The sequence below is a fragment of the Salminus brasiliensis genome, chromosome 18 (genome assembly GCF_030463535.1).
Source record: "Salminus brasiliensis chromosome 18, fSalBra1.hap2, whole genome shotgun sequence".
Classification (NCBI taxonomy): Eukaryota; Metazoa; Chordata; class Actinopteri; order Characiformes; family Bryconidae; genus Salminus; species Salminus brasiliensis.
This window is the reverse complement of record NC_132895.1, coordinates 156,501-170,952: the sequence shown is the minus strand read 5'-3', so window position 1 is coordinate 170,952 and position 14,452 is coordinate 156,501. Positions and strand designations below refer to the sequence as shown.

Below are 14,452 nucleotides of genomic sequence, written 5' to 3'. Positions count from 1 at the left end.
TCTGGACCTGGATTTGCCACTGCTGTGTAAAAGTGTGTGTAAGAGAGTGGGTGATGCTCTTCCTGTATAGTAGGTGAGAGTACTGGTCAGGCTGAAGAGGCGTTGGTCTCAGAGCTGTTAGGTTCTCTAAGCAGTTTGTTTTAGTGTGCTTTCTGATCTTCTGCTGAAATATTCAGAAGGTTGGAGGACCGTGTCAGAGCTCGAGAGGAAGTGTGCTGGTTCCTGTGGTTGTTCTGATCTTCTACAGACGTTCCGATACACCCAGCCGAGCTAAGAGAGAATGGCTTCTGCTAAGGAAGGAACCTCATTAAAGTCCTGCACATGGGCTTCGGTGTGGATGCTGCTCCTTCAGCTCTGTTCAGATCATGGTAGGCTCTCCTTACACTGCTGCTGTGACTGCCAGCATTTTCATCCTGGAATGGTTGTAATGACAGTATTAATGACCTTATTTTACCCTGCACTGTTTCAGGTGCTGCAGGGAGAGCGTACTGTGTTGGAACCACGGTTCTTCTGGATCTGAACGGAAACCTATCAGTGGATAAGAGTCATGATGTGCGCTGGAACTGGAACGACCAGCCTGTTACAAGACATCAAAAAAGAATTTTTAGCACTTTACCAAATAAAAAGCAATTCCGCCTGTTTGAAAACGGAACGCTGGAGATTCTTGAGGGGAACCAGAATGACTCTGGATTTTACTCTGTGGAGATATTTAACAAAGGAGGAACTCATTTATTACATTTAAATTTTTCCATCATCTTCCTCGGTATGTATTCATTTGAATATTTTCTCCACTGCTGATCCTTCATCACACTCTTCTTCACTCCTTCAGTTTTGTTATTACAGATGAGCAGCTTCACCTCCTTATTTCACACTGTTGTTATTTGGTCTTCTGTTGAACCTGAACAACAGCTTACCAGCAAAGAAAGCATCACGTCCTAATACTTATGGCACTGCAAATACATTACATTACCGTTTATTACAGTGTATTACAGTACTCTACTTTATATCACAGTTCAATACATTTATATTAGATTAGATGATTGAATTGATTGAAGTTTATTAATGAGTGTTAATATCAGCTGCTCACTCTGCACTCCCTGCTCACACTGCTGTCGGACCATGTGAACAAGGGTTTTGGATGTAAAACTGTAGTTGTGTAAGAATTGGATTATTGATCACCCTCATCATGTTATTTTGGTTCTTATGATCCTTAACATTCAAACTAGAATCACTCAGAACAGTCGACCGGATCAGCTGCTCAGTCAGAGAGTTCGAACCTGCAGCGCTCCTGTACCGATACAGCAGTCTCAGAATACACACTAGTATTCTATACAAATGAGTATCTATACAAACATCAGAATGCAGGATAAGGAGCCAGTGAGGATTTAGAGGTTCTGTAATGCTCTGTCCTACAGAACCCATTTTTGCACTCAAGATTCTGCAGTCCTGCCTTGAGGGAAAGAACATCACCGTGACCTGCAGCGCTGACAGAGGAGATGATGTGCTGTTCCTGTGGAAGTGGGTGTTTAATGGAACCAATCAGACTGTGAAATCATCAGCAGAACCTGACAAGCTCACCGTTCATATCCAGTTTGAGGATGGTCCTCCTGAAGGGCTGATCTGTGAGGCGAGGAACGCTGTGAGTGAGATGAGAGCAGAAGTTCCAGCCTGCAGAGGTACCTGATCCATACTACTCACCTGGTTCAATGTTCTACATATTAGAACCAACAGACTTGCTGAACCTCACTGTAATTTAACACACTTACATCTGTCAGTATGAGCCAGTCCACCAGTATAATTATCCCATCATACCCAGAACAGAGCTCATTTACATATCAGTCTTAAAGCTACAGAAACAGAAACCATGTGTTTAGCTCTGAGGGATAAAGAGAGAGGTTGAGGAATCAGTTGTAAAGAAATTAATTATGCACCACCCTTTATTAGTGATTATTAATAATCACATTAATTAACACTAACACATTATTAATCATTAGTAATTAGTTAATAACAAGTTCAACAGTGATCATCTGATCTCCAACTATGTTAATAATAATGTTAATAATAAGCTATGTTAATACCGGACTGGAGCTTTATTTTACTCACTAATGATCATCTGATCAGCTCATTAACATATGAGCTCTGAGCATCTTTTTCATGTTTAAAGCTCATTAACTAATGCTCATACAATAACAGCCTTTCTGCTGTTTATAAGTGTTAATAACTTGTTAATAAATGGACATAGACCATCTAAGAAGAAGAACAATTAAACTGAACAGGAGAAAATGAGAAGATCAGATGATGATCTGATCAGGGCAGTGGTGGCTCAGCGGTTAGAGCTCCGGGCTGTCGGTAACAGGGTTGTGGGTTCGATTCCCGGGCTCGGCAAGCTGCCACTGTTGGGCCCTTGAGCAAGGCCCTTTTTTTGGTTTTTGCACTACAGTGAAGCTGAGAGAGGAGAAATGCAGAACATGTGTAGTTGCTGTAATTATCCTGCTTCAAGATCTTTTAGTTTCAGTAGAACCTGTTCAGTTTGGTGTAGTTAGATGGTCTGGGTTCCTCACACCTACCCTATTCATATCTAGAACTTGTAAATACAGTATAAAACCCACAACAACAGAAGACCATTTTAAGCCTGAAGTGATTCAGTTGAGCATGTTGAGATGTGAGTCCTAGCCAGTAGATGGCGATATCTAAACCCTTCTGAAATGAGTAAGCATGAGATCGGATTTCTTTTTACCATTTCACCATTTATAAAGCTACATAAGCCTAACACCTAACACCATAAGAAACACCTGCATGAACATTTATAACCGCTGGTTTCGGCAGTTAAAGGCCTGGGTCAGGGTCACTGTGGGTTCAGAACCGATTCTGGGCCCAGGGCAAGGCACCCATCTATCAGCAGGACCTGGTGGAGCAGTCTAGACCATAAAGCTCTCCAGTTCAGGGTTTCAGACAGACTGACTATCTGAACCCGGCTTAAGTTGGTGGTGTTTGTGCAACAGGCTATGTGTGGACGATAGCAGCTGGAGCCGGGTTCCTGCTGGTCAGTGTGTTGCTGGGGTTGCTGGTCGTGATGAGAAAGAAGACAGAAGTGAATGAAATAGGTAAGTCAGGTTTCAGGGCTAAAGATCTCCTGAGATGTAGCGAATCCATACTGACCAACTGGAGGTGATGGTGTTTCACTGCTGCAGGAGCGGAGGAGGACGTTTACCTCGACATGAGCGGTTGTCTTCAAACCAAACCCACACCTGCGCAACCAGCGGCCCCTCCTCCAGAGACCTGCGTCTACGGTAACACACCTCCATCCCTACACTGTTTGCTACAACACAGTGTAATTAATAAGCAGACCCTTAAGGTGATGTTTCGCCTGCTTTACAGATTCATACTGGATATTAATGTTATTAGAGCTTCATACTGGATATTAATGTTATTAGAGCTTCATACTGGATAGTAATGTTATTAGAACTTCATCCTGGATATTAATGTTATTAGAACTTCATACTAGATATTAATGTTATTAAAGCTTCATACTGGATATTAATGATATTAAAGCTTCATACTGGATATTAATGTTATTAGAACTTCATCCTGAATATTAATGTTATTAGAGCTTCATACTGGATATTAATGTTATTAGAACTTCATCCTGGATATTAATGTTATTAGAGCTTCATACTGGATATTAATGATATTAGAGCTTCATACTGGATATTAATGATATTGGAACTTCATCCTGGATATTAATGATATTAGAGCTTCATACTGGATATTAATGATAATAGAACTTCATAATGGATATTAATGTTATTAGAGCTTCATACTGGATATTAATGTTATTAGAGCTTCATCCTGGATATTAATGTTATTAGAGCTTCATACTGGTTATTAATGATATTAGAACTTCATACTGGATATTAATGTTATTAGAGCTTCATCCTGGATATTAATGTTATTAGAGCTTCATACTGGATATTAATGTTATTAGAGCTTCATCCTGGATATTAATGATATTAGAACTTCATCCTGGATATTAATGTTATTAGAGCTTCATACTGGATATTAATGATATTAGAACTTCATACTGGATATTAATGTTATTAGAGTTTCATCCTGGATATTAATGTTATTAGAGCTTCATACTGGATATTAATGATATTAGAACTTCATACTGGATATTAATGTTATTAGAGCTTCATCCTGGATATTAATGTTATTAGAGCTTCATACTGGATATTAATGATATTAGAACTTCATACTGGATAGTAATGTTATTAGAGTTTCATTCTGGATATTGATGTTATTAGAACTTCATACTAAATATTAATGTTATTAAAGCTTTACACTGGATATTAATGATATTAGAACTTCATACTGGATATTAATGTTATTATAGCTTTATACTGGATATTAATGTTATTAGAACTTCATACTGGGTATTAATGTTATTATAGCTTTATACTGGATATTAATGTTATTAGAATTTCATACTGGGTATTAATGTTATTAGAAATTCATACTGAATATGAATGATATTAGAGCTTTAAACTGGATATTAATGATATTAGAGTTTCATACTGGATAGTAATGTTATTATAGCTTCATACTGGATATTAATGTTATTAGAGCTTTACACTGGATACGAATGATATTAGAACTTCAAACTGAATATTAATGTTATTATAGCTTTATACTGGATATTAATGTTATTAGAACTTCATACTGGGTATTAATGTTATTATAGCTTTATACTGGATATTAATGTTATTAGAGTTTCATACTGGATATAAATTATATTAGAACTTCATACTGGATATTAATGTTATTAGAAATTCATACTGAATATGAATGATATTAGAGCTTTAAACTGAACATTAATGATATTAGAGTTTCATACTGGGTATTAATGTTATTAGCACTTCATACTGGATAGTAATGTTATTAGAACTTCATACTGGATATTAATGTTATTAGAGCTTCATACTGAATATTAATGTTATTGTAGCTTCTAACTGGATATTAATGTTATTAGAGCTTTATACTGGATATTAATGTTATTAGAGCTTTACACTGGATATGAATGATATTAGAACTTCATACTGGATATTAATGATATTAGAGCTTTATACTGGATATTAATGATATTAGAGTTTCATACTGGATATTAATGTTATTAGAACTTCATACTGGGTATTAATGTTATTAGCACTTCATACTGGATAGTAATGTTATTAGAACTTCATACTGGATATTAATGTTATTATAGCTTCATACTTAATATTAATGTTATTAGAGTTTCATACTGGATATTAATGATATTAGAACTTCGTACTGGATAATAATGTTATTAGAACTTCATACTGGATATGAATGATATTAGAGTTTCATACTGGATATAAATTATATTAGAACTTCATACTGGATATCAATGTTATTAGAGCTTCATTCTGGATATGAATGATATTAGAGTTTCATACTGGATATAAATTATATTAGAACTTCATACTGGATATTAATGTTATTAGAGCTTCATTCTGGATATGAATGATATTAGAGTTTCATACTGGATATAAATTATATTAGAACTTCATACTGGATATTAATGTTATTAGAGCTTTACACTGGATACGAATGACATTAGAACTTCATACTGGGTATTAATGTTATTATAGCTTTATACTGGATATTAATGTTATTAGAATTTCATACTGGGTATTAATGTTATTAGAATTTCATACTGGGTATTAATGTTATTAGAAATTCATACTGAATATGAATGATATTAGAGCTTTAAACTGAACATTAATGATATTAGAGTTTCATACTGGATAGTAATGTTATTATAGCTTCATACTGGATATTAATGTTATTAGAACTTCATACTGGATATTAATGTTATTAAAGCTTCATACTGGAAATTAATATTATTAGAGTTTCATACTGGATATTAATGTTATTAAAGCTTCATACTGGAAATTAATATTATTAGAGTTTCATACTGGATATAAATGATATTAGAACTTCATACTGTATATTAATGTTATTAGAGCTTTATCCTGGATATTAATGATATTAGAGTTTCATACTGGATATAAATTATATTAGAACTTCATACTGGATATTAATGTTATTAGAGCTTCATTCTGGATATTGATGTTATTTGAACTTCATACTGGATATTAATGTTATTAGAGCTTCATTCTGGATATTGATGTTATTTGAACTTCATACTGGATATTAATGTTATTAAAGCTTTACACTGGATATGAATGATATTAGAACTTCATACTGGGTATTAATGTTATTAGCACTTCATACTGGATAGTAATGTTATTAGAACTTCATACTGGATATTAATGTTATTAGAGCTTCATACTGAATATTAATGTTATTATAGCTTCTAACTGGATATTAATGTTATTAGAGCTTTATACTGAATATTAATGTTATTAGAGCTTCATACTGGGTATTAATGTTATTAGAAATTCATACTGAATATGAAAGATATTAGAGCTTTAAACTGGATATTAATGATATTAGAGTTTCATACTGGATATTAATGTTATTAGAGCTTTATACTGGATATTAATGTTATTAGAACTTCATACTGGATATTAATGTTATTAGAGCTTCATACTGGAAATTAATGTTATTAGAGTTTCATACTGGATATAAATGATATTAGAACTTCATACTGTATATTAATGTTATTAGAGCTTTATCCTGGATATTAATGATATTAGAGTTTCATACTGGATATAAATTATATTAGAACTTCATACTGGATATTAATGTTATTAGAGCTTCATTCTGGATATTGATGTTATTTGAACTTCATACTGGATATTAATGTTATTAAAGCTTTACACTGGATATGAATGATATTAAAACTTCATACTGGGTATTAATGTTATTAGCACTTCATACTGGATAGTAATGTTATTAGAACTTCATACTGGATATTAATGTTATTAGAGCTTCATACTGAATATTAATGTTATTATAGCTTCTAACTGGATATTAATGTTATTAGAGCTTTATACTGGATATTAATGTTATTAGAGCTTTACACTGGATATGAATGATATTAGAACTTCATACTGGATATTAATGATATTAGAGCTTTATACTGGATATTAATGATATTAGAGTTTCATACTGGATATTAATGTTATTAGAACTTCATACTGGGTATTAATGTTATTAGCACTTCATACTGGATAGTAATGTTATTAGAACTTCATACTGGATATTAATGTTATTATAGCTTCATACTTAATATTAATGTTATTAGAGTTTCATACTGGATATTAATGTTATTAGAGCTTCATACTGGATATTAATGATATTAGAGCTTCATACTGGATATTAATGTTATTAGAACTTCATACTGAATATGAATGATATTAGAGCTTTAAACTGGATATTAATGATATTAGAGTTTCATACTGGATATTAATGATATTAGAACTTCATACTGGATAATAATGTTATTAGAACTTCATACTGGATATGAATGATATTAGAGTTTCATACTGGATATAAATTATATTAGAACTTCATACTGGATATTAATGTTATTAGAGCTTCATTCTGGATATTGATGTTATTAGAACTTCATACTGGATATTAATGTTATTAAAGCTTTACACTGGATATGAATGATCTTAGAACTTCATACTGGGTATTAATGTTATTAGCACTTCATACTGGATAGTAATGTTATTAGAACTTCATACTGGATATTAATGTTATTAGAGCTTCATACTGAATATTAATGTTATTAGAGCTTTATACTGGATATTAATGTTATTAGAACTTCATACTGGGTATTAATGTTATTAGAACTTCATACTGGATATTAATGTTATTAGAGCTTCATACTGAATATTAATGTCATTATAGCTTCTAACTGGATATTAATGTTATTAGAGCTTCTAACTGGATATTAATGTTATTAGAGCTTTATACTGGATATTAATGTTATTAGAGCTTCATACTGGATATTAATGTTATTAGAACTTCATACTGAATATGAATGATATTAGAGCTTTAAACTGGATATTAATGATATTAGAGTTTCATACTGGATATTAATGATATTAGAACTTCATACTGGATAATAATGTTATTAGAACTTCATACTTGATATGAATGATATTAGAGTTTCATACTGGATATAAATTATATTAGAACTTCATACTGGATATTAATGTTATTAGAGCTTCATTCTGGATATTGATGTTATTAGAACTTCATACTGGATATTAATGTTATTAAAGCTTTACACTGGATATGAATGATCTTAGAACTTCATACTGGGTATTAATGTTATTAGCACTTCATACTGGATAGTAATGTTATTAGAACTTCATACTGGATATTAATGTTATTAGTGCTTCATACTGAATATTAATGTTATTAGAGCTTTATACTGGATATTAATGTCATTAGAACTTCATACTGGGTATTAATGTTATTAGAACTTCATACTGGATATTAATGTTATTAGAGCTTCATACTGAATATTAATGTCATTATAGCTTCTAACTGGATATTAATGTTATTAGAGCTTCTAACTGGATATTAATGTTATTAGAGCTTTATACTGGATATTAATGTTATTAGAGCTTCATACTGGATATTAATGATATTAGAGCTTCATACTGGATATTAATGTTATTAGAACTTCATACTGAATATGAATGATATTAGAGCTTTAAACTGGATATTAATGATATTAGAGTTTCATACTGGATATTAATGATATTAGAACTTCATACTGGATATTAATGATATTAGAACTTCATACTGGATAATAATGTTATTAGAACTTCATACTGGATATGAATGATATTAGAGTTTCATACTGGATATAAATTATATTAGAACTTCATACTGGATATTAATGTTATTAGAGCTTCATTCTGGATATTGATGTTATTAGAACTTCATACTGGATATTAATGTTATTAAAGCTTTACACTGGATATGAATGATCTTAGAACTTCATACTGGGTATTAATGTTATTAGCACTTCATACTGGATAGTAATGTTATTATAACTTCATACTGGATATTAATGTTATTAGGGCTTCATACTGAATATTAATCTTATTAGAGCTTTATACTGGATATTAATGTTATTAGAACTTCATACTGGATATTAATGTTATTAGAGCTTCATACTGAATATTAATGTCATTATAGCTTCTAACTGGATATTAATGTTATTAGAGCATTATACTGGATATTAATGTTATTAGAGCTTCATACTGGATATTAATGATATTAGAGTTTCATACTAGATATTAATGTTATTAGAACTTCATACTGGGTATTAATGTTATCAGCACTTCATACTGGATATTAATGTTATTATAACTTCATACTGGATATTAATGTTATTATAACTTCATACTGGATATTAATGTTATTATAACTTCACACTGGATATTAATGATATTAGAGCTTCATACTGGATATTAATGTTATTAGAACTTCATACTGAATATGAATGATATTAGAGCTTTATACTGGATATTAATGATGTTAGAGTTTCATACTGGATATTAATGATATTAGAACTTCATAGTGAATATTAATGTTATTAGAGCTTCATACTGGATATTAATGTTATTAGAGCTTCATACTGGATATTATTGTTATTAGAACTTCATACTGAATATGAATGATATTAGAGCTTTAAACTGGATATTAATGATATTAGAGTTTCATACTGGATATTAATGATATTAGAGCTTCATACTGGATATTAATGTTATTAGAACTTCATACTGGATATTAATGCTATTAAAGCTTCATACTGGATATTAATGCTATTAGAGCTTCATACTGGATATTGATGTTATTAGAACTTCATACTGGATATTAATGATATTAGAACTTCATACTGGATATTAATGCTATTAGAGCTTTATACTGGATATTAATGTTATTAGAACTTTATACTGGATATTAATGCTATTAGAGCTTCATACTGGATATTAATGCTATTAGAGCTTCATACTGGATAATAATGCTATTAGAGCTTCATACTGGATATTGATGTTATTAGAACTTCATACTGAATAAAAGTGTTATTATTGGTGAAGGTGTGTAGGAACCGTATACTGAAATCTTTAAATCTTTATATTTGAAAGTTGACTTAGATTTTAATTCCTCTGAAATGCTACCTCAGTACTAGTATTTTGTGTGTGTGTGTGTGTGTGTGTGTGTATGAAGAAGGCAGAAGTGTTTATGTGTAAAGTGATTTATTCTCTTTAGTCTGACATTTCTCCTTCAGAGCAGCTTGGGCCTCTTCTGAAGAACCGATCACCATCATCATCATCATCACCACCACCACCATCACCACCATCCTTACCTTCACCACCATCATCATTACCTGTAACACGAAATATAAAGAATGTGTATGTGTTATAATGTGTGTGTGTGTTATTAAATAGTTAAAGCTGGGTGTGAATAGAGTTTAAGTGTAAATTATTTTGAACCTCACAGCCCTGTTTTATATCTTTATATAATGTGTGCTTATTTCTGTCACCAAACACCAGCCTTTCTTCTTCTTCTTCTGATTATTATTATTATTATTATTATTATTATTGCTGTTGTTTCTATTTGCTTTGCTGGTTTTACTGTAAATCCTGCCTCTGTCATGCCTGTGTCTGTGTCTGACCTCACCTGGCTCTGTTTGTTTTTGTCTTTCTAGTCCCGCCTGTTCCTTAATGTTCCCACCTGTGTCTCTGTCCTAGCCACACCCCCTTGTTAGCTCCATGTGCTCCTCTCTGTCTGTGTTCCAGCCTTGCTTTGTCTGTTCTTGTGTTAAATGTATGTTTCCATGTCAGTTGGCGTTTTTTTTGGCTTGGTCTGGTTCTGTCTGTTTGTTAGTTTTAGTGCTTGTAAGGTTTGCTTATCCTGTTTGTTCTGTTTTGTTTCCCTTTTTTTAATAAATACGCCTCCCCCTCTGCCTCCCCCTCCGCCTCCCCCTCCGCCTCCGAACTCCACCAGGCCGTGACAACCTCATTTTAAATAAAGAACCTATGAGAAATAAATAGGTTTATCTTCAGTAAACAGTTAAATAAATAAACTGATACACATTCCAGAAGTGCTCTCTTACATTTCACCCGTTAAACCTTGTATCTCCATTTCTGATGTTTCTTCACTTTTTTCTCCAGAATGTGAATCTGACCATCTTTCTTTATATCGTGTCACAGTTTCAGGATGTATGGGAGTTTTGTGTGACTGATGAAATCTTAAATATATATATATTACTCAAGAAATGTTGCTATAATAAAAATGGGTTGCCTTTCTTTTAAGAAATCTAAATAACTGGAGTAAATATCAGTTTGATAATAAATCATTAAATGTGTTTATAAAGTATGCTGTTATTATTTTAAGTGTTTAAATAGTTTGGACTATTTATTTACTTACTTTAAAACTAGTAAAACAACATATCTACATTTCTTTCTTTTTTTGTTGTTTAATTTGATAAATTTGGCAAAAAGTAATTAAACGTAATATGGCTTGATGACTGAAACATAAACACATGAATTAAACATACACACACACAGAGACTCAGTTGTTTACTTGTTTGTTTATTTAGAAGATTGATCTATACAACATCATCAGCCCCTTCAGTCCCAGACTGCCGACACAGAACTGTGTAGTTTTGGGACTGAGGCTGGCGGTGGCTCGTTAGAGCTGATTCCCTGAACTGAGAGATTGTAATAATTACCAGCAGGATTAACTGAGGATAATCAGAGAACCGCTGAGGAACCGTTATTGAGATGATCAACAAGTAGGTTCTTCCTGTTATTCTAAAAATGTTCTAGACTGGATAAATGCATTCTGTGAGATATGAATGTAAAACAGAACCAAACCTGTAAAAGTAGATATGATAGGTTCCCCATGTCAGTTAGAACCCTCTCAAAAAAGAGCCGCTGGGTCAGAAGAGCAGGAACGAAGACCTGCATGCAAATTGTGTCAAGATGAGACCTCACAGAGAACCATAAACCACAGATCTTTACAACCCGACATGATCAGCCTGTCCATAATCTGCAGCTTTACTGCTCTGCTGGAGTTAATCATCTACACACAGGTGACCGAGAATCAGACAGGTGACAGAGAACCTCATAAAACACCTTTACTTTCAGAGGTCTCTCCACCCTCTCTCTCCGCAGCACACACTCATCACACCTCAGATATTCAAACACAAACAAACTGCCGATCAGTTCTGTTTCTCCTCATCTCACATTTTCATTTATGACTTCAGTGGAACATTTGCTCTCGTAAATAATCGCCCCCCTGTTAAAAAAACAAAGGAGCTGCTGCTGCTGCTGCTGATGATGATGAAGAAGATGAAGACGGTGATGCGTTCACCCCATGGTGAGGAACTGAATGTTCATGTTTTGCAGTGAAACTCTGGATCTGCTGATCTAAAACTGTCATCAGTGATCTAGTGAAGTGGAGGAACATCCTGAACACAGCGCTTTCTCTTTCAAACCCGTGCAGACTCCTCACTGTTTACAGCACATTACCAACGTCTACCAGAGTTAAATCTATATTTCAAATTGAATTACATTTAATCTCAATCCTTACATATTTTGAAAAATATTTAAATACAATTCATATATTTTAAAAGACATACAAGTATAATTCAGAGTTGATCGTTTCTGAAAAATATATATTGTTAAAACTGACCATGTTTTGAAATTATACATACAGAATTAAATTTTAATATTGACATTTAAAAAAAACACACGACATATTTTGAAAAGTATTCATTAAATGATGGTACACAATGTATTATTCCCTGTAGTGTTAAACTATCCTTTGCTGAGATACATTGAGGCATAGGAACAATACACTAGCTTTAAAGGAGTGGCGTCATTGGCTAGAGGGTGCTAGCCAATCCCTTTCTCATACTCACAGATCATAGAAACCTTGAATATTTTCAATCAGTTAAGCAATTAAACCCCCGTCTTTCTTTTCACAAACATTTCACATTTTTGCAACACCACAGCCAATGCCTTGTCCCGCATGCATATAAAGAGTCAAGAGTCTAGTGAACACAAACCAGTCTTGAACCCCATTTGGAGGGAGATTGATGCAAAAACATGATACTGTTGTTAATATTATTATTATTCAGAATCAGATTATTATTATTATTATTAGTAGTAGTAGTATCTAGAGAAAGTTAAGACACTAATCAGTCTTTAATTTCTGTTTACCCCAGTGTCGACTGGGGTGTGTAGCTCAATAACAGCGTGTTACTGTCAGGCACTCAGTATCTTGCCCTCCCCCGGAGCGATCCCGAGCCATCGCCCACAGGCCCAAATAAGGACTTCCTGTTTGTTTGAGTCGATTCATGTTCATTGTTTGGTTCATGTGTTTCACCTGGGACTGGGGGTACTTAAGGAGCCTCTACACCGTTGTTCACTGCCAAGAACTGAACCATCTGGAACCTCTAGGACACCCCAAGGTTCCTTGCACGTACCAGTGTGTTCAGGTCAGCTCCGCTGCTGTACCCACATTCTTTATTAGTTTTTATTACAGCACAGATTTTCCAGTCTCAACTCTGAATATTACAGTTTGTTCTGTTCATAAATGTCAACGTTTATTATAACTATTAGTAATTGCTATGGTAATTATAAGTCATTATTGTTATTAAAGGATCAGTTTATGTGGGCAATGCTGGGTAATAAAGGTGTACAGGTATCTGAAGGTTTATGGGGAAATGCCAGCAGTTTCTGAAGCACAGGCACTTATACCTATCTGTCGTGCATTCGGACCGCTATCGCTTTACAGCTGCAGTGTTTATTCAGAATAAATCTCAGCAGTATGGAGGAAACTGGGAGCAGGAGGAGACTGTAAATGAGACTTTATGGTAAAACTGCCTCATAAACACACAGCTATATAACAGCCTCCCAGAGGCTCATTAGACTCCAGTATGACCAGTCCAGTGCTTGCCTCCACCTTCACCATCTCTCACCATCACATCAATCACCTTCACCACCTTTACCCTTAAAATCTCTCACCATCACATCAATCACCTTCACCACCTTCACCCTTACCATCTTCACCATCACATCACTCACCCTCACCACCTTCACCATCTCTCACCATCTCTCACCATCACATCACTCACCCTCACCACCTTCACCATCTCTCACCATCTCTCACCATCACATCACTCACCCTCACCACCTTCACCATCTCTTACTATCTCTCACCATCACATCACTCACCCTCACCACCTTCACCATTTCTCACCATCACATCACTCACCCGCACCACCTTCACCATCTCTCACCATCACATCACTCACCCTTACCACCTTCACCATCTCTCACCATCTCTCACCATCACATCACTCACCCTCACCACCTTCACCATTTCTCACCATCACATCACTCACCCTCACCACCTTCACCATTTC

The 14,452-nt window shown here is 33.8% G+C and overlaps 1 protein-coding gene and 1 long non-coding RNA gene across 2 annotated transcripts; both read left to right on the top strand.

Annotated features, from left to right (window-relative positions):
- Positions 1 to 280: 280 nt before the first annotated feature.
- LOC140539699 (T-cell surface antigen CD2-like) lies at positions 281 to 1,684 on the top strand. Its single transcript, XM_072662447.1, has 3 exons — positions 281 to 368; positions 470 to 763; positions 1,416 to 1,684. Exons 1-3 carry the CDS (start codon positions 281 to 283, stop codon positions 1,682 to 1,684), a joined length of 651 nt encoding a protein of 216 aa, XP_072518548.1.
- A 1,408-nt stretch (positions 1,685 to 3,092) lies between these two features.
- LOC140538850 (uncharacterized) lies at positions 3,093 to 10,392 on the top strand. The gene is made up of 3 exons (XR_011977800.1): positions 3,093 to 3,104; positions 3,192 to 3,290; positions 10,304 to 10,392. It is a non-coding gene; the product is annotated as an uncharacterized lncRNA (long non-coding RNA).
- Positions 10,393 to 14,452: the final 4,060 nt, after the last annotated feature.